The sequence below is a fragment of the Alexandromys fortis genome, unplaced genomic scaffold, assembly GCF_014885135.2.
Source record: "Alexandromys fortis isolate MF-2015 unplaced genomic scaffold, M_Fortis_MF-2015_v1.1 scaffold_72, whole genome shotgun sequence".
Taxonomy (NCBI): domain Eukaryota; kingdom Metazoa; phylum Chordata; class Mammalia; order Rodentia; family Cricetidae; genus Alexandromys; species Alexandromys fortis.
The window spans coordinates 7,218,929-7,238,948 of NW_026067969.1; the positions used below are offsets into that span (position 1 = coordinate 7,218,929).

The following is a 20,020-nucleotide window of genomic DNA, read 5'->3' on the forward strand; positions in this document are numbered from 1 at the left end:
GCCCTTCTTTGCCTGGCCCTTTATGTTAATAGGCCCCAACGGCCTACCTGTGACTGTCACTTGGAAGTTATAAAGCAGGCAAATTCTCTGGCCACATCCTCTGTGGCTTGTGGCCTCCACAGAAAGATCTGACCCAGTCTGCCGGCTTCCTGGGACCCTCCCATCAGGTCTGCATGCCTGTCGAGTACCTTCTGGATGCACAGGCCTCAGCCGAATGTCCAGGGATGGAGGTCCTAATTCCTGGACTAAAAGTCATGAACATCTCTTTTTCTACCACAGAGGGGGTGTCTGAGCAGGACGGGGGCAGCATACTGCAGCGGGCAGCCGTGGCCAGAGAGGATAGCGGGACCTACGTGTGCTGGGCTGAGAACAGAGTTGGCCGTGTGCAGGATGTCAGCTTCATCCACGTGAAGGGTAGGACGGGAGCCCATGCGCTCTTTCCCCATCGACCTCCTTAACCCATTTCCTGCTGTTTAAGAAGCAAAGTACAGTATGATCAGCAGCTGGGGTGATCATCTACGTGGACCAGTACTGTAGACACATATAAGACAAAATTCCATCCTGCGTCTACTCAGACATCATTAAGCAATCATAGCAAATTCTCATATTCAGCAGGGACTCCCTTCCAGCCCAGTTCCTGGGGGTCACAGCCAGCTTTTGGGAATCAAGCTGTTTGCCCTTCTAGTAGTCCATTGACTGTGCACAGCCATGCTGGGCCAGCAGGAGCTTCCTTAGGCCTCAGGAGGGAGGCACGGGCTGAGCAGCATTTGGTGGTGGGTTAGTGAAACGCTGGGCTTCAAGGGGGCCTCCCTTCTGACTATTGCTTTGGTGTTGGCTCTTACAGAGGCGCCAGTCCTGCAAGGAGAAGCCTTCTCCTACCTAGTAGAACCTGTAGGGGGCAACATCCAGCTAGACTGTGTGGTTCGTGGAGACCCAGCTCCAGACATCCGCTGGACCAAAGATAGCCTTCCACTGCCAGTTAGCCGCCTCTACCTCCTGCAGCAGAACGGCTCCCTGACCATCCTCAGAACCAAGGCAAGGCGGGGCCCAGTGCTATGCTTTTACAGCTGTCTAAGGGCTCTTTAGGTTCGCACCATCCTCTACAGTCTATACAGCATTGCTTATTCGCTAGGTAACACCCCGCCCCTACTCACTGTGTCTGTGCCTTACCACCCTCCATGGTTATTTCTGCCTCACAGGCTAATAGTGGGAAATCATCCCGAGAGAGGACTTATGCCAGATATTTAAGTGTGGCCTGTGAGAAAAGTCACCTTATTATTTTTAATATGAGCAGGCTAGGTAGGTAATAGGTAACTCCAACCCCACTGTGTAAATGATGACGCTGGAGATCAGGGCCACAGTGCATGCAGGTGGCTGGCTCTGCCCCGTCTCTGATGCCTGTTCCCTATGGTCGGCTCGTTCATCTGCACCCACGTCCCAGCAGCCAGGGACACTGACACTCATCAGGCCACCCTTGCACCACATGATCATAGGCTGTGGACCTGCCCACTTAGGAACCACGCAGATGGTGATTTAAAACTGACCTAGGGCAAGAGCAGCTGCAGTGACAGCCACCCGGCCTGAGCCATCATGAATGTCATTAGGTTTAACACCTGTGACATTCCTGGGAACACCTACAATCATTCTAGGGACAGTTGTAACAGTCCTGGGGACACCTGCAACTGTTGTAGGGACACCTGCAACAGTCCTGGGGACACTTGCAACAGTCATAGGGACACCTGCAACAGTTTTAGGGACACCTGCAACAGTCCTGGGGACACCTGCAACAGTTTTAGGGACACCTGCAACAGTCCTAGCAGCTCTTTTCTTTTAGAGAATGGGAAGCTGAGTCTCCAAAGGCATGGTAACGTGGTAGCACTGGACTCAGCCATGTGGATCTGGCCTCCAGGTCTCCACCCTCAGCTCTGCATCATACAGGTCCCTAGAAACCACCTCCTGGAGAGATGCCACCTCCTTGGCATGGACAGGGTACCATGCCACTCTGGATCCAACCCCTTCAGATGGAGCCAGGCATGATCTCAAAAAAAAAGTAATAGACAGGGGGATTGTTTTGTTTTTTTATTTTTTAAATATTTCTTTTGGTTTGGTTTTTATTTTGGTTTTGATTTGTTTGGGAGTTATATTTTTTGTTTTTGTCATTGTTGGTTTTGTTTTGTTTTGAGACAGGGTTCTCACGATGTAACCTCAGCTGGCCTGGAATTCACTATGTAGAATAGGCTGGTCTTGAACTCATAGAGATTTGCCTGCCTCTGTTTCCTGAGTGCTGGGATTAAAAGTGTGCACCACCATGCTCTGCTTTTAAAAATAAAATATAAAAAACCTAGCAGCAGCACGGAGAAAAAGGAATGGGGTGTCTCCTGTTCACCACAGACTTGAGTCATGGACATGACTCCCTGTGAATGGAGAGAGTGCCCTTAGTCACCCAGTTAGTGGGCTGCAGACCCTGTGTGCGTCACACTATAGGGCGAGCATCCTGAGAAGCCTTAGGATTTAAAATGTACCAGGCATGGGGGGAGATGGCTCCGTTAGCAAAGTGTCATGATGCATGAAGACTGGAGTTGGATTCCCTGAACCCACATTTTAGAAGCTGGGCCAGGTAGCTCAAACAATCCAAATCCTAAGCAAAGACACAGGTTGATCCCTGCCTCTCTGGCCAGCCAAGCCTAATATTCTTGTTGAGTTCCAGGCCAGAGAGAACAAGGTGGATAGATAGGAGCTGAGGAATGACACCCAAAGTTGACCTCTGGCCTCCACATAGGTGCACGTGCATGCGCGTGAACACACACACACACATATATACACATACATATGTACATACTAAACAGTAAATATATAATAATTTTAGGTGTGCTTGATAGTATTTAGCAAAAATATCCCCAGGATATCCAAATCCCAACAATGCGTGACAGAGCTCACGTAGGCATCTGGGAGAATCAGAACTGTGCTTTCCCCAGCACAGGATTGCCCAGGGCAGCAAGGTCTTCCTCCTCCACCTCCCTGTTCTGAGTGCAGAGGGATTCCCCTGCAGAGCAGATGGATGGCCTCGGGCGCCATTGCTGCTTTCAGGAATCCTGTTTCCCTGTCCACCACCCACCCTACTTCTCAGCTAGATGAGTCTCAGCACAGTCACACGTTTGTGCCCAGCTGCCCCGTGTCCTCACCTGAGCCCCTGTCCTTGCCACCTGCAGATGGACGATGCAGGACGGTACCTGTGTGTGGCCACCAACGAGATGGGCGCTGTGACGAAAGCCGTGACACTTGTGCTTCAGAGTGAGTTTCAGCTCTGTCCCTAGCAGGCAGAGGTCAGATGACATGGGCACTCGGGGCCAGCCGTGACTGGGTATGATTAATTATGTGGAAGGGGTCCCTGAAGGCCCGTGAAACATTCCCCAAATTTAGGATGCAACTCAGGGTTGGGCTGAAAAAATGTTGCTGTTATTTTTATTATTGTTGTTTCTACTCAATCAAAACTGCCTTTGAGGTTAAAGTGACAATTCTTACGTTGGACACACAGCTCAGAGCTTCCGTAGCACTGTCTGAGCCTCAGGAAAACCTGTGAAGGAGCGTGAGGGTTTTGCAGAAAGTATTTCATGTGTGTTGGAGGGGTGGGGTGTGGTGGCAGTGCTCAGTGGTGCATGAACATGTGGCGGCCAGGGGCTGACGTCCTGAATCTTCTCTGCTGATGTCCACCTTACTGTTCTGAGACGGGTCTCCCAGTGAACCAGGACCTCGCTGTATTGGCTGACTGGCCAAGGAGGCTCCACATCTCCTGCTTCTGCCGTCCCAGCCATGGAGTTTCAAACGTGCACTGACTGGCTTCCAATCAAATGCAGGTCACCATGTTCGTACAGCAAACACCCTATCCCCTGAGTCATTGCCCCAGCCCTACAGAAAATATCATATTGAAGATGAAGTACAGCATTCGACCTGATGTCTAACACAGCAAGATTCCATAAAGGGAACCCACCCACCAGTACCAATTCCCAGCACCCCAAATAATCCTGTTATTCTCTTACCCCTCTAATTGCTGCCCTGAGTTTTTATAACAAAAGACTCCCAGCTCTGCTGAGTTATAATTCACATTGAGTGTGGCAGCACAAATCCATAATCCCAACCCTTAGGAAGCTGAGGCAGGAGGATTACTGAGAGTTCATGAGCAGCCTGGGCTATATAGTGAGTTTCAAGCCAGCCAAGCCTACACTAAGAGACTCTGATTAAAGAAGTTTTTTAAAAGGTGGATATGGATGACGGTAGACTAGAGAGATGGCCCAGTGGTAAAGAATACTGCTTTTCTAGGAGACAGGAGTTCAGTTCCCAGCACCCAGGTCAGAAAACTCACAACTTCCTCTACTCCAGATCCAGGGGTCCCCAGCACCCCCTTCTGGCCTCTGTGGGCATTTATGCTCACATGCACACACACATAGATGCATACATACACATAATTTAAGCTCTTTTTAAAAGAAAGGTACTTATCTGAGTGATTGTTGATAAAATCACAGATCTGTGAAAGTGTGGCCACACCTGGCAGATCTCTGTCAGCAAGAACTTCCTGTGACCCCTGTCTTCACCCCTGCTCCCAGGCCAGCCCCAGGCCCACTGTGACCTGCTTCCTGTTTCTACAGACACTGCTCTTCTGGAACTTTCACTTGCATGGATCCCAGACAGCCTTCTTGTTTCTGGCTCCTTTGAGCTGTGAATTCTCTTTTCCCAGTCTAGAGCCTGTTAGACTTTTCTTGACAAAGCCTTTAAAGACAGGCTAAAGTGTAAATTTAAGGAAGTCCATACTTAACTCATTTTGTACTTTTCTGATTATATATTTAGTGTTATGTCTTTTTTTTTTAAGTCCTTGGGGCTGGAGAAACGATGCAATGCTTGCCCTGCAGATACAAAAACCCAAATTCAGTGCCCAGAGCTCACATTTAAACAGTGTGGGCCTGGTGAGATGACTTGGCAGGTCGGAGTGCTTGTTGCTGAGCCCAACCCCCTCAATTCGGTCTGTGGAATCACACAGTACACACTGAGAACTGTCTCCCACAGTTGTCTTCTGACCCCCTCACTCACGCCATGGCAGACATGAATAAGTAATTATAAAAACAGAATGTTAAAGCTCTGTATGATGGCGCACATAGTCCCAGTACTGGGCAGTGACAGGAAGTGGATCCCGAGGAGCTGCTGGACAATCAGATCGACCTAACTGATGAGCTCCAGGCCAAGAAAGAAACCTGTCTCAGTAAACAAGGTGGCCAGCACATGAGGCTGACTTCTGACCTCACCAAGCACACACATACACCATGCACACCACACACACACACACACACACACACACACACACACACACACACACACCTACAGTTTTCTTAGCTCTGGTTCTTACGTGGGGTCTATGATTCATTTTGAGCTCTTTTTTCTGGAGGGGGGGGATTCAAGACAGGGTTTCTCTGTAGTTTTGGAGCCTGTCCTGGAACTAGCTCTTGTAGATCAGGCCGGTCTCAAACTCACAGAGATCCGCCTGCTTCTGACTCCCAAGGGCTAGGATTAAAGGCATGCACCACCCATCTGAGCTCATTTTTAAATGAAGTAGAGGTCTAGTATTTTCCTGTAGACCATGAGTTTCTCTCAGGACAAATCAGACTTCAGAGCAGGCCACAATATTTGCTTTGCTAAACTGATTACTAAGTATTTTCTTTTTTGTTGTTTATTTTTTAACTTTATTTTATTTGTTTTTAATTGAGTGATACACTTTCCCTATTCCCCTTCCTCCCCTCTCCCCTTTCACCCCCCCCCAAGCTCCCAGTTTACTCATAAGTGGCTTTAGACATAAAGCAAAGAATAGCCATTCTACAGTCCACAACCCAGAGAACCTAGACAGCAAAGACTCTAAGAGAGACTAAGTATTTTCTTATTTTGCCTACAATTGCTTGGTTTGGGAGTTTTTGTTGCTAGTTCATAGAAGTACAAATGCTTTGGGGGTGGGGGTGTCACAGGATCTTGAACTCACAATCCTCCTGCTTCTATCTCAGAGTGCAAGAGTTTCAGGCATGCCCCACCATAATTTATACAGTTACAGGGACTGAACTCAGGGCTTCATGCATTCTAAGCAAGCCCTCTACCAACTGAGTTACATCCCCAGCTCATCATCACTGTCATCATCATCACCATCTCCATCACCACCATCATCCCCATCTCCACCATCTCCACCATCACCATCATCACCACCATCATCATCTCCACCACCACCAACAACATCATCATCACCATCATCATCACCATCTCCACCACCACCACCATCATCACCACCATCTCCACCATCACCATCATCACCACCATCTCCCACCATCATCATCACCACCACCACCACCACCACCATCATCATCCCCATCATCATCACCACCATCATCACCACCATCTCCCACCATCACCATCACCACCACCACCATCATACACATGGAAGTCCGAGGACAGTTTTGGGGAGTTGGTTCTCTTTCCATCTTCTTTGTGGACTGCTGTAAGCTCCAGGCTGACTGGCCCACAGGAGTGCTGGATCTGCAGATGCAGGCTTTCGCATGGGCTCTGAGACTTGGCTCTCAGAAAGTCAGGCTTATGTGGCAAGTGTTTTTACCTGCCTCACCACCCTGTCAGCCCACCCTAGGACTTTTTATCTTGATCTTATGCCCTGTGGCCTCACTAGCTTAGTTTTTAATTCTGATGAATTTCACATTGCTTTCATAGAGTTTCTCACGCATGGACACTTCTATATGTCATATATACAGAGTCTGTTTCTTCTTTCTTTTTCTCTTCCTCCTTTCCTGTCCACACTTTGGTTTCTTTGCCCTGCTTGTGGCACTGATCAGTCACCCTAGAGAATCACCCTTCCTCACCCACCCCCTACCTGACCCAGTCTCTCTCTGTCTGATGTGAACAGCTGTCTGTCCCACTGGGGGTCTCTTTATCCTGAGTTTGCTAGGGGCTTTTGTCACTGGTGGGGTGGACCTGGTCACAAACAAAGCCTCTAAGCTGTGTGCCTCCACCACTTGCTAAGGACAGTCAGAAGCCCAGAACCTCAGAAGACAGCAGGAAAAAACTGAAGGAGAAGGGAAAGGAGACCAAGGCTCCTAGGGCCCAAGGATCAGGAAGTGTAAATCTCATCTGACCTGCTGGGTGAGGCTGAGCCAACATCTGGAAATACAGCTAGGACCTCACAAAAAATAATAGGAAGCCCAGCAAAAGCCCCTGCTCTCTGGCTAAAGGAAAGAATGGTGGGGCTGATGAGATGGCTCAAGGGGTGAAGGCTAGTTTACCCCCAAGAATGACAGCCTAAGTTCAGTCCCTGGCACCCATGTGGTGGAAGAGAAAACCAACTCCCAGGAGTTATCCTATCACCCCCACATGTGTAGAACATGTCTAGACACACACAACACACACAGCATATGCACATGCACCATCACCACAACCACCACACAACATACAAAAAAACAGATTTAAAATTTAAACTCTGTGTGAGCGCGCGCGCGCACGCTCATATGAGTGCAGGGTCCCACAGAGGCCAGAGTTGGAAGTGGTTATGAGTCACCTGACATAGATTCTGGGAATCAAATTCAGTCATTTGCAAGAACAGTAGGCAATCTTGGACCACTGAGCCATCTCCCCAGCCCCTAAATAAGTAAATGTAACTTAAGTCAAAATTTTAAAACGGAAGAAGGGACAAATGGCGAGGCAGGAAGCTGAATTGCTAGGACAGTCACCGTGCTTCAATTACCGTGGAAATCACTGTGTACACCCATGCAGTGTAGACAGAGAGCCACCCACACTTCCCCCACACCCTTAGGGGACCATCATCGTTCCACAGGTTCCTTAGGCCTGATGAGGGGACAAACTGTTCCCACTTCCTCAGGAGGGAGCCTTCTCCCCAAGCTGATAGTGGGAGCCCTGCTGGGAAACAAGAAGCCTCAGACTCCCCCACAATGCTGAGCCTTCTCAGCGTTCTGGGGTGTCTGCAGAGGCCACAGCAAGCCAGACGGTGATCCTGTGTCTCCTTCCCTGTGGAGGAGGGAGGCTGGCGGGAGACCCCGCCCTTTATCATGCTGCAAGCCACATTTGGTCCCAGCAGCAGTGGAAACTCCCAGGCCAATCAGGAACCAGGAAATGCTCAGCCTGAAGCAGTCATGACAGCTGGCCCACACAGGGGGAAGCACAGGTGTGTGACTCACCAGCCAAAGACCCGAAAGTGGCCATCGCCAAACTTCTTCAACCAGACATTGTGATCATGGTCTTCACCCCCACCTGGGATATAAGGAAACAGCCAGCCCAGGCCTCTTCACACCCCCTTCCCTTGTTAAATTTCTGGCAGGCTCTACGGTCTCACCCTACACACCTCAGCCTCCGGATGTGTTTCCCAGTGCTGAAAATGCAGCCAGGCCCTGGTGATAGAAATCTAGGCGTTTTCACGGTAGCCAGTGGGGCTGCCATGTGGAGTGGGCTGAGCCAGGTCCTGGGCGAAAGGCTGCAGGCTGCCAATGTTCTCAGCCAAAGTTCCAAAAGCGTTTTTGCGTATTATGGGTCTTTGGCTAGTTTCTTAGGCCCTGAACTCCTTTTGTCCATTTTGTTGAAGTTTTGTACTTTGTGGAGGGGGCACTTTGCTTAGCCATGGCTGCATGATATTTTCCCCCTTGTTTGGTTTTTTATTTTTAAGACTTAAATTTTTATTTTCTGTGTATGAACCATCTCCCCAGTCCTTGTATAAAATCCCTGTGCTGGGGCAGGCTTGGTTGAAGAGCCCGTGTCTAGTGTGTTTGTGGCCCAGGGATCCACCTCCAGCTCCACCAAAACCAGAGAGAAGCTCTAACTGGGATCGCGTCACAGGTCTGAACTCCTCACAACACTGCGACACCGTCCATTGTAAGCGCCCACGCTTGCTTCCCGGGCCAAAGTCATCTCATAGGGCCAGGGCCTCAAGGAATTAAATCAGGCAGGTTGGAGAGGTCACAGCTTAACAGAGGCTGTGACAACGTTGCTGAGAGCAATAAGACTTTTGATACCTTAATTAGAAACAGACTATAATGACAATGGCCAGGATCGATACAGTTTTAGTTGCCAGGATACAATGAAGTTTGCAAGTCGTACGGGGTACACAAGGTTAACGTCTAAGACCAATGGTCCTTCCTCTCAAGCTTCCATGTCAGGGAACACACAAAGAACCACAAAGTGGCCTGAATGCTTCATTGCCAGAGGGAGCACATTGGTCTCTTAGGAACTGGAGGGCACATTGTGCCAAAGGAGCCATGGACTAACCTGAAAAACCTATGACCATGCCTCCCAAGGCAGCTAGGCTAAGCCGACCCCTGGTTCCCTGCAGCCTATAGTGTTGGAATCTCTCCCTTTATATGGCTGTACGGTTTACCACTATGTGCCCACCCTTGCTTCTGGTCCCCTAGAGGATCCTTTCCAGGTTGGGAGATTTTGAGGAGCTCAGTAAGGAGAGTCCCATCCAGGTCACCAGGAGCACACCTATGTCTCTATTGGGACAAGTGGCTCAGCTCTTGTAGAACTGGCCGTGCAGAGCGGAGACGGGGCTCCTCGAGGCTGATCTTCCTGTGGTGAGCACAGTGGGATCAGACTAAGCAGGAGCTTTAGAAATCATCCTAGACTTTCGTAGCAGGCCCCAGAGGAGCCACGGCTTCTTACTAAAGAGGCAGGTGGGGACTAGATGTCTGCCGAGCCACATTCAGAGGTCAGCTGAGGCATAGGCGGGCATGGTACAGCCGCCAGCCAGGAGAGTCATTACACATTGGCTTCAGTCTCGCGAGGCTGACTTTGGAACTCTGGCCTCCGCAACAGTGAGAACCAACTGGTGCCAGTTTGCTCAGGCCCAAAGCTCGCAGCAGCACCAGAGGCCTCTCTGCGCTTTCCCCCACAGCATTAGGGTACCAATCGTCTCCTTCCTCACCAGAGCCAGGCGCCTCCCTCCTACTCTGCCTTAGTCACTGTGATGGGGTCTATGAGGAGACAGGAGCCATCAGCCCCTGTTTCAGAGGGGAAACGGTCACCCATTCAGGGGCCCTCAAGGCAGGTAACTCAGGGAAGACGTTTGTAAATCATTGGAAGTGACCTAAATATTTTACCATTGGGGCCCCATATAGAGAAATCACAATAGCAGTAAACAGTGGACTGCTATGTAGTCCCTACAGTGAATGCCGGATGGCGTGTGAGGGTGGCTGTGGTCTAACTGGAGTGAAAAAAACGAGCACATAGAATATGACCATATGGTCATCATGGGAACATCACAGATTATGCCTACACACGCTGAGACTGCTATCTCATCACTTTGATGTCATTTGTGTGCGCCAGGCGGTGGTGGTGTGTGCCTTTAATCCTAGTACTTAGGAGACAGAGGCAGGCGGATGTCTGAGTTTGAGACCAGGCTGGTCTGCAGAGTGAGTTCCAAGTCAGCCAGGACTACACAGAGAAACCCTGTCTTGAATGACTAAAAACAAACTCTCTCTCTCTCTCTCTCTCTCTCTCTCTCTCTCTAAGAGAGAGAGAGAGAAATATCTATGAGAGAGAGAAATATTTATATATTATCAATATATTATAACCATATGTATTATTTTATTTATATGTTTGTGTGTAATTATGTATGTGCACATATGTTTGTGCAAGTGCACATACCTGTGGATTTGCATGCAAAATTCAGAGGAGAAGGTCAGGGGTCTTACTTATTATTCCCTTGAGACAGGATCTGTCACTGAAACTGGAACTAGACTGATGACCAGCAAGTCCCAGCAATCCTCCTGACTCTGCCCTCCACGGCATGGGGGTTACAGGCATATACAATCAGAATCAGCATTTTTTAAACATAACCCTTGTATTTGATTGCAGTGTGTTTTGAGTGTGTTCACCCTCTCCTCCTGCTTGCTAACTCCGCTAAGATTCCCCTCCCCACTCACTCCCAACTTTGTATTCTTTTCTTTTTAACTGAGTCCAATTTATGCACACTGCTGGGGCTGGGGTGGGGCCATCTGATGGAACGAGGTCAACCTCCTGGGGCCACATCCTTAAAGGAAACCTCCTCTCCAGAGCCAGCAGCTGCCAACAGCTCATCGGGAGCAGGGTTCATAGGCCCATCCGGGTCTGTGTGCGAATGCTGGTTTGGTCCTATGCAAGCAGCCACAGCTGCGGAGAGCACAAGGTCTTGGCAGTCCTGTCCTATACAGAGCAGCTTTTCTCTGGTCCTCCCTGACCTCTGGCTCTTACAGGCTTTCTGACCTGTCTTCCATGATGGTCCCTGAGCCTTGGGGCGGGGGTGGGAACAATACAGATGTCTCATTTGTGACAGAGCCTTGCACTGATCAACGTGTAGAGAATAAATATGAGTGGAGGGCACGCCTGGCTTATTAAAATGGGAGTTGAGGATCTGAACTCAGTTCCTCATGCTTGCACAGTGAGTGCTCTTACCCAGCGAGCCACATCCCAAGCTCTAAACCTGCCCCCTCCTCCCACAGGTGCCCCAGTGTTCCTGATGGAGCCTCGGGACCTGACAGTGAGGTCCGGAGAGGATGTGGAGCTGCGGTGCCAGGCCACGGGAGAACCTGTGCCCACAATCGAGTGGCTCCGGGCAGGTCGACCGCTCCAGGCTGGCCAGAGGCTCAGGACCCTGCCAGATGGGAGCCTATGGCTGGGGCATGTAGAAGCTGGAGATGCTGGGGCATATGAGTGTGTCGCACACAACCCTCTGGGCTCTGCCACAGCCCGGGCGTTGCTGGCTGTGAGAGGTGAGGAGTCTCCCTGCCTAGGCCTCCACAGTCTTGTGGATATGTCCTGCTTGGCAGCTTCCCAGTTCTCCACTAAATTAAAACCTAGGATGAACCGGCTGAGAAACCTGCATGCAACATCTTGTTTGAGGAAATGGAATCTCAGAAGGGCTAAGCATGTCCCACACAGGGAGTGGTACTCTTGGCCAGGGAGTCTGGCTATTCTGGGATATTTGGCATTGTCCTGCATTCTTCATTTGGATACCCATGGCCCCATGAAGAGGGCAGAATCAAATAAAAGTACTCATAATGCCTTCAGGGAGTTTGTATGAACATCTGTGAGTCAGTGCTCATCCTAAGCCTCACACATGGCCATAGTATGTCATCACATGGATGCTACTGACCCCTGCCATCTAGAGATCCCTAATTCAGCCTCTTCTCCTTAGGGTCAGGTTAAGCTTTAATATTGAAAAGGGGTGGTAGGCGGTGGTGGTGAACACCTTTAATCCCAACACTCTGGAGGCAGAGGTAGGTGGATCTCTATGAGTTCGAGGCCAGCCTGGTCTACAGAGTGAATTCCAGGACAGCCAGGACTACAACGGAGAAACCCTGTCTCAAAAAAACAAAACAAAGCAAAATTTAAAAGGGGTATCCTGAGAAATCACAGTAAAACAACCCAGACCAACATAAAGAAAAGTCACAGAATATTGTGTCTGGATTGTCTGCCTCTGTACCAAATGCCTCAGGTATGTGTGTTTGTATTGCCTCTTCTGTCAATGACAGGCATCACCAATCCATCTCCACACACATACACACATCATAGTATTTTTCCACAGGACCCTTCTCTAACCCTGTCACAGACATCACCAATCAATTACCACATTCAATATCAGAATCTTCACCAATCTAATCTTTATGCAATGGCAAAATCTTTTTCTCCATAGAACCCTTCTCTAACCCCTGTCCATGGCAGACATTACCAATCTATCTCCACCCAGTGGCACAATCTCTCTCCATAGGTCCCTTCTCCAGCCAGGACCTCTTAAGAAATTGGGATTTGACATTTGTCAAGCAAATGTAGTATCTAGTTTCCTCATCTGTAAGCAGGGGCAAGATGCTAACAGATGTACCCAGACATCTCAATGGTTCTTGGACACCCAGAGGAAGTTGCTGGCTCAATGGTGACTTCAGGTCTGAAGAACTTCCCTCTCTTTCAGAGCTTGGTCCCAACTCTTCCCGTCTCCTGGTGACAAGCTCCCAGTTCAAGCCACAAAGCTCTGTGTATGGTCTCTGTGCTGGTTCCTAAGGTGGACATAGCAGAGTTCCACAGACTGTGGCTTAACTCACAAACACGATCACAGTTTTAGGGGTTGGTGATACAAAATTGGAGCCTTGGAAGGGCTGCTTCCGCCTGGGCTTGTACAGGAGAATCTGCCCTTAGCTTCTGCTGTCTTTTGGCTATGATTGGCTGTAAGAATTGCCCAGTCTCTGCCTTTGGTGGCATGTGGCAGTCTCCCTGCGTCTGAATGAGAGTGAGCACCATAGGCTCGTGTGTTTGAATGCTGTATCCCCAGTTGATGGACTGTTTGCCTTGTTGAAGGAGGTGTGCCATTGGGCTGTGGGCTTTGAGGTTTCAGAAGCCCACCTCATGTCTCTCTCTCTCTCTCTCTCTCTCTCTCTCTCTCTCTCTCTCTCTCTCTCTCTCTCTCTCTCTCTCTCTCTCTCTCTCTCTCTCTCTCTCTCTCCCTCTCTCTGCCAGATGCCTGTGGATCAGGATGTAAAGCTCTCAGCTATTGCTCCAGTGCCTTGTCTGCTTCCCGCCATGACAATCATGAACTAAGCCTCTAAAACTGTAATTGAGCCCCCAATTAGAACTGCCTTGGTCATGGTGTCCTGTCATAGCAACAGAGCACTGACTAAGACCGCCTCCAATTTCCTGTTTTTTACAAAGCCTCCAGGCATACTGGACCAGGCTCACCCTGATGTCCTCATTGCCGTGTGCTATCCTCTGTGAAGACCCCATTTGTAAGTGAGGTCCCAGGGGTAGATCATCAGAAGGTGGAAGAGAAGGCAGAGAGAAGGACTCAAGCCATTGCAGCTCTTATTTAGTGGAAATAGCTGTTTTCCTTCATATATGCTAACTACAGAAAGGCCAGAAATCAGAAAAGTAGTTATTAACCACAATTCATTTACCAGAAAGTGCTTAGGCGATTCTTTTTAAATGTTTCATGTGTTGTGTGTGGGGTACATGTCACAGCACATAGGTAGAGGTCACAGGACAATTTTGTGGAGTTGGCTCTTTTCCCCCATGCTTAGGTAATTCTGGTGATTTAGTTTAGCTTTAGTTTTGTCTCACTCTGCAGCCCAGGCTGGCCCTAGATCTCATAGCAATCCTCCTACCTCAGCTTCCTCCCAGTGCTGGTACAGGCACAAGCCACCAAGTCTGGCTCCAGTTTTTGTTGGTTTCTCTTTATTTGTAAATTGATGTGCTCTTGCTTCCTATAAAATGTATACCCTAGCTTTAAAACTTGTCCTGTCTTGGATGACATTCCATGATAATCTGCCTGGAGATACATCTTTATTGGCTTCAACTCATTGCACAGGGTGTTTCCATCCACATTTGTCTTAGATGTGAGAAACAAACAGTCCCTTCCTACCTCACCACCTCCCGCCCCACATCCACACAGCAGCACTCTCTCCATATGGGGGACTTCACTGCCCCCAACCCACGTCTGCACAGTGGTCACCCTCTCCATATGAGGGACTTCACCCCCTCCCCCACCCCACATCCACACAGAAGCACCCTCTCTATGTGGGGGACTTCACTGCCCCCAATCCACGTCCACACAGTGGCCACCTTCTCCATTTGGGGAACTTCAGCCTCCCGTTCCCACGTCCACACAGCAGCTACCTTCTCCATATAGGGGACTTCAGGTTTTCCCTGGTTTAAGTTCCTTCAAGGAGTTTTGTTATACAAAGGAATTTTGAAGTCTCTCTCTCTCTCTCTCTCTCTCTCTCTCTCTCTCTCTCTCTCTCTCTCTCTCTCTCTCTGTGTGTGTGTGTGTGTAGATGAAGAAACAGAGTCAACATTGAGTGTCTTCCCTGTTTTCCAACCCTTTAAAAAAAGGTTTTATTTTATTTGTTTTTATTTATGTACATGTGTGTGTGCCTGTGTGAATCAATGTGTCCCACGTGCCTGCAGAAGCCAGAAGAGGGTCCTGGATTCCTTGGAGCTGGAGTCACAGATGGCTGTGAGTTGCCTGGTGTGGATGCTGGGAACTGACCTCTGGTCCTCTGGAGGAGCAGTACATGCTCTTAACTATGTGGCCATCGCTCCAGCCTTTGTGACAGGGTCTGTCACTGACCCAGTGTTCACTGGTTACCTAGACCATCTGGCCGTCAAACTCCAGGGATCTGCTTTTCCTTCCCCCCTTTCTCTTCACAGTACTAGGGTTACAGGCATGTGTGGCTATGCCAGGCTTTGGTGGGAGTGCATCCTAGCTCAGACCCTCACACTTGTGCAGCAAGGACTTCACACACTGAGTCATCTCCTCATCCCAGCCCCTGTTTTGTTTTGTTGCTTTTTGTTTTGTTTGTTTGTTTGTTTGGTTGGTTGGTTGGTTGGTTGGTTGGTTTTTTGAGACAGGGTTTCTCTGTGTTGCTTTGGAGTCTGTCCTGGAACCAACTCAGTAGACCAAGCTGGCCTCGAACTCACAGAGATCCTCCTGCCTCTGCCTCCCGAGTGCTGGGATTACAGGCATGTGCACCACCACCACCACCACCCGGCAACCCCTGTTTTGTTTGTTTGTTGTTGCTGTTGTTTCATTTGTTTGCTCGGTTTTAGTTCTGCAGTCCTGGGGGTGGAACCACTGGGCAAGCACTGAATTCTCCCGCCCCATCTGTAGTTCAAAGTTTTTGAGACCCCCTGCTGCTTTATTCTTTCTGCCCCATGGGTGAAATGATGTAGGTTCGTGTTCTAGCCCTGGCTGTAGTGGGGATGGGGGAAATGACAATGACAAGAGGCTGCTGAGGCCACCACTCCAGTGCACTAAGCTTCTTGGCCTCCAGGGATCTGGGTCATGCTCTCATCTTCCTCCCTGCAGATGCCAGCTCCCTCCCCATCTCCTGTTATGAAACAGATATTGATGAGAAACATTGCAGATGGGCATCAGCCCCAGCCGAGGGCTGCATTTCCTAGAACTGGTGTTAGCTGGTCCTGATTGGTCATTTAAGATCCTGGCCATGGAATGTTCTGTGTTATTTCTTTGTTAATTTCCCCTGAGGGCTGGTGAGCAGAGAGCCAGGCTCCCTCTGTCTGGTGCCCCCTGGAAGGCCATCTGCCCAAAGGAGGCAGCTGGTTCATTAGGCAGAGGAAGCAGGGGCCCCATGGGCCTGTGTCATTTGTTGGATTTGTGCAAGAGAGCGTTGTCTGATAGGACTGCCTGGCAGCCTTGGGCAGCTGGCCCATGCCAGCTAGAGCCAGGACCACTGATGGAATGAAGATACCCTGGTGATGGTACTCAGTTCTTGGCACGGTGCCCTGTTCCTATAGAATGCCAGCCCCTGTTATCATAGCTCCTGGCAATTTTGAGACCAAGAGGCCTTCTGTGTGTCTGTGAACCCACCTCCTCATTTTATAGACAAACAAATTTGATGCGACCTAGGGACCTAACTTGCCTGGCTTTTTTTTATATGTGTGTAAGCATGCGTGCAGGTGCATTGTGTGGGGGGGTACATGTGTATGTGGGTGCAGATGTAGGCCACATGACAGCTTGGGTCACTCCCAGGATCTGGCCACCTTACAGATCTTTCCCTGAGCCCACTAGGCTGAGCCAGCCAGTAAGCCCCCAGGGAGCCATCTCTGCCTCCCCAGCACCAGGATTACAAGTGGATGCCACCATGGTGGGCATTTTTATGTGGGTTCTGGAGATGAAACACAGGTCTGCAGGCTTGCATGACAAGCACTTAACCGGCTGAGCCATCTCCCCAGGCTGTCTCCTTTGTTTTAGAGCCAAGATCTTCTACGCCTTGAGTCTATTACTATTAGCTCCGTGTCTTTGGACAAGTCACAGGTCCTTTGTGAACCTCGGTTTCTTTGATGAAATGGGAATGGTGGAAGGGTAGCAGTGCCTCTGCATGGAGGGACAGTTTGTGTCACTCTTGTTTGTGTCCTGCCACACAGGGGAGCCCCGGGGCAGCCGCGGCAGCTTGATCGGGGTCATCAATGGTCAGGAACTTGGTATGGCTACTCTCAACACCAGTGTGCACCAGGAGGGCAGTTCTGGGCTGCCTACCATCTGGAGCAGCATCAGCCACGTACCAGCAAGCGTGGGTATGTGAGGGCCCTGGGACACATGCTGGACCCACAGGGCAACTTCATCAAGGTCTGGTACCCAGAGATAGGGCTGCCTCGAAGAGCTGAGTCCCTCTCCTGCCCCCAGGCTCCCACCCCCTGCCACTATCATGAAACAAAGCCTCTGCATGTGACATCACACAGGGAGAGCACGGTATGAGCAGAATATCACATCAGAGCGCAGAGGAGGATGGGGGATGCCACTTACACTTGGGGAGGGCGCTTTAACACCCCCCCCCAAAGCTGGTAGCAAAGTGAAGAATCACCAGAAACGATCAACAGACATGAGCTGGAGGGGACAGACAGATGGAAAGGTGCAATGTTCCATCATCTAAGAAGCAAGAGGCGTGCACTTGCTCAGAGATTTAGGAAGCAGGATGTCCCGAGCAGAAAGTCCAGGAGTCTCACACAGGGGACCCAGGTCCTCTTCTGGGGGACCCAATGCAAAGAAAGGCTGAGCCAAGAGTAGGATCAGCAATTCAGAAACCACCTGTTCCTCAGATGTTGGTTCTGTTTGGTTCTTTTCTTTCTTTCTTTCTTTCTTTCTTTCTTTCTTTCTTTCTTTCTTTCTTTCTTCATCTTCCTCCCTTTCCTTTCTTCCTTTCTTTTTTTCTTTTTTTAGAGTCACTTATTTTTATTTTATGTATACAAATGTTTTGCACGCATATTTGTGTGCACAACCATGTGCATGCTGGTGGTGCCAGCAGAGGCCAGAAAAGGCCATCAGGTCCCCTGGAACTGGAGTTACAGGCGGTTTTGAACCCCCATGTGAGTGCTGGGAGTTGAATCCAGATTCTCTGCAAGAACAACAAATGCTCTTGACTGGAGGCCTCTTTCCAGCCCCTTAACGACCAGACTGAGGCACTGTCAACAGAAACCAAGTTAAGCGAGATGACTGCCTAGGTGTGACCACTGCTTCCAGCTGCGGAAGCTAGGGAGAAATGTGTAGGCCCAGGCCCAGTGAGCTTGAGGTTTGTGGCACAAAGGCCCTGAGTAGCTGGAAAGATCCTGCCCACCCTCAAGGGATCTAACTCTCTCCTGTCACCCCATCACCTGCCGCCACTGTCCCTGACCCTGAGGAAACTTAAATGGGCAATGCTCCCCTAGCCCAGCCTGTGACCCCTCCTAGCCCAAAGAGGTCCAGATGTCACATGAGGTTCTCAGACTCCCTGCCCAGGGCAGTCAGGAGCTCAGAACATTCTTCCTCTCCTGGGCTCTAGCAGAAGTTGTCCACAACACACAAAACTTGGTTGATCATCTACTCGTCCCAACCAGTGTGTAGTGACAGCCTGTAGCATCCCAGGAGCCATGGGACCACCCATCTGCATTTGCTGAATGTGGCTAAACGTCCCATCCCATGCATCTCTTTATTATATTTGCTCTTGTAACTGCACCATAAAGTATATGTTTGATTTTGCTGCCCCCCAGGGTCTGCTAAAAATACACTGGCGTGGGTAGTTACTAGGCTAAGCATGAACAGGGAGGGAAAGCTGCGCCTGCTGAAGCAAAGGGAAGCCACGGAGGGATCTGTCAGGAGAGGGACTGCCCCAAGGCTCCAGCCCTAACGTGGCTTCTGCATTCTGCTGTATCCAGGACCTCTGATGCGGGTGCTAGTGGTCACCATTGCGCCCATCTACTGGGCCCTGGCTAGAGAGAGTGGAAGGGCCTTGAATGGCTATTCCCTGACGGGCGGCAGCTTCCAGCAGGAATCGCACATGGAATTTTCTACAGGTGAGCATGGTCTTCTCGGAGGTGGCTAGAGGCAGGGCCTGAGAGCGCCCAGGACTGCTTCTGAGATGACTCCAGACTGGGTGGGGATGGCTTGCAGGGGAGCTGCTCACAATGACCCAGGTGGCTCGGGGCCTGGATCCTGACGGACTCCTGCTCCTGGACGTGACGGTCAATGGCATGATCCCGGAGAGCCTGGCCGATGCCCATCTGCAAGTGCAGGTACGAGCTTGGGGCTGCTCCATCCTTCCACCCTGAGCAGACGGGCCCGCTTGCCTTCCTCACACCCCAGAAGCGGGTTACAACAGGTCTCAAGTAGAAGCTGTCTCTCAGAAGCGAGCATTCCTCCCACTCACTCCGTTAACAAGAACATCACAGGCATGGTGCTGCCCCTGGCTGCCAGCTGCTTGGCAGAAGAAGCAAAGGCTTACCCAGTGCTCTCCTTATAGCACCCTGCTTCCTGGCTGCTCTAAAGTGGACTCCCACTTCCCACTCCCCCAGGACTTCCAGGAACACTACGTGCAGACAGGGCCTGGCCAGCTCTTCGTGGGCTCCACACAGCGCTTCCTCCACGATGGCCTCCCAGCCTCTCTGCGTTGCAACCATAGCATCCAGTATGATGAGGCCCGGGGTCCCCAGCCCCAGCTGGTGCAGCACCTCCGGGCCTCATCTATCAGCTCGGCCTTCGACCCTGAGGCAGAGGCCCTGCGCTTCCAGCTCACCACGGCCCTGCAAGCTGGTGAGGCCCCAGAATCCTACCTCCACCGTACCAGCTAAGACCTGCCAGGGCCCCAAATTCAAATGGCCATTTGCACTAAGCACAGGCTGGGGACAAGGGCATGACTGAGGCAACAGCTTACCTCTTCCTCTGCCTTTTCCAGCCTGGGCCCTCCCACTCTAGCAGGGACTGTTCCCCTCCTCAGGCCACTCCTACCTAGACCTCTGAAGCCTTTGCCTAGACCCGAGTTGCATTCCATGCTCCAAGCCTAGACCACACCCGACTCCCTTCTCTGAAGGTGCCTGCACCAAAGGCTCCCATGGTTGCAACCTCTGGTGACCTACCTGAGCATTCCAGGTAGTCACAGACAAGGGATGCTTTAAAATGTCCTTATCACCGAACGGTGGGCACGCCTTTAATCCCAGCTCTTGTGAGGCAGAGGCTGGTGGGTCT

At 50.4% G+C, this 20,020-nt stretch overlaps 1 protein-coding gene across 3 annotated transcripts in view; it reads left to right on the forward strand.

Moving 5' to 3' along the window:
* Positions 1 to 20,020, forward strand: part of Hmcn2 (hemicentin 2) — a 152,281-nt gene that overhangs the window by 125,471 nt on the left and 6,790 nt on the right. For all 3 annotated transcript variants that reach the window (XM_050155359.1, XM_050155357.1, XM_050155358.1), the window contains 8 exons: positions 280 to 414; positions 845 to 1,035; positions 3,210 to 3,291; positions 11,520 to 11,789; positions 16,951 to 17,100; positions 18,715 to 18,852; positions 18,950 to 19,071; positions 19,351 to 19,588. In XM_050155359.1, the coding sequence (XP_050011316.1) occupies positions 280 to 414; positions 845 to 1,035; positions 3,210 to 3,291; positions 11,520 to 11,789; positions 16,951 to 17,100; positions 18,715 to 18,852; positions 18,950 to 19,071; positions 19,351 to 19,588 (1,326 nt within the window). The remainder of the gene's footprint in view (positions 1 to 279; positions 415 to 844; positions 1,036 to 3,209; positions 3,292 to 11,519; positions 11,790 to 16,950; positions 17,101 to 18,714; positions 18,853 to 18,949; positions 19,072 to 19,350; positions 19,589 to 20,020) is intronic.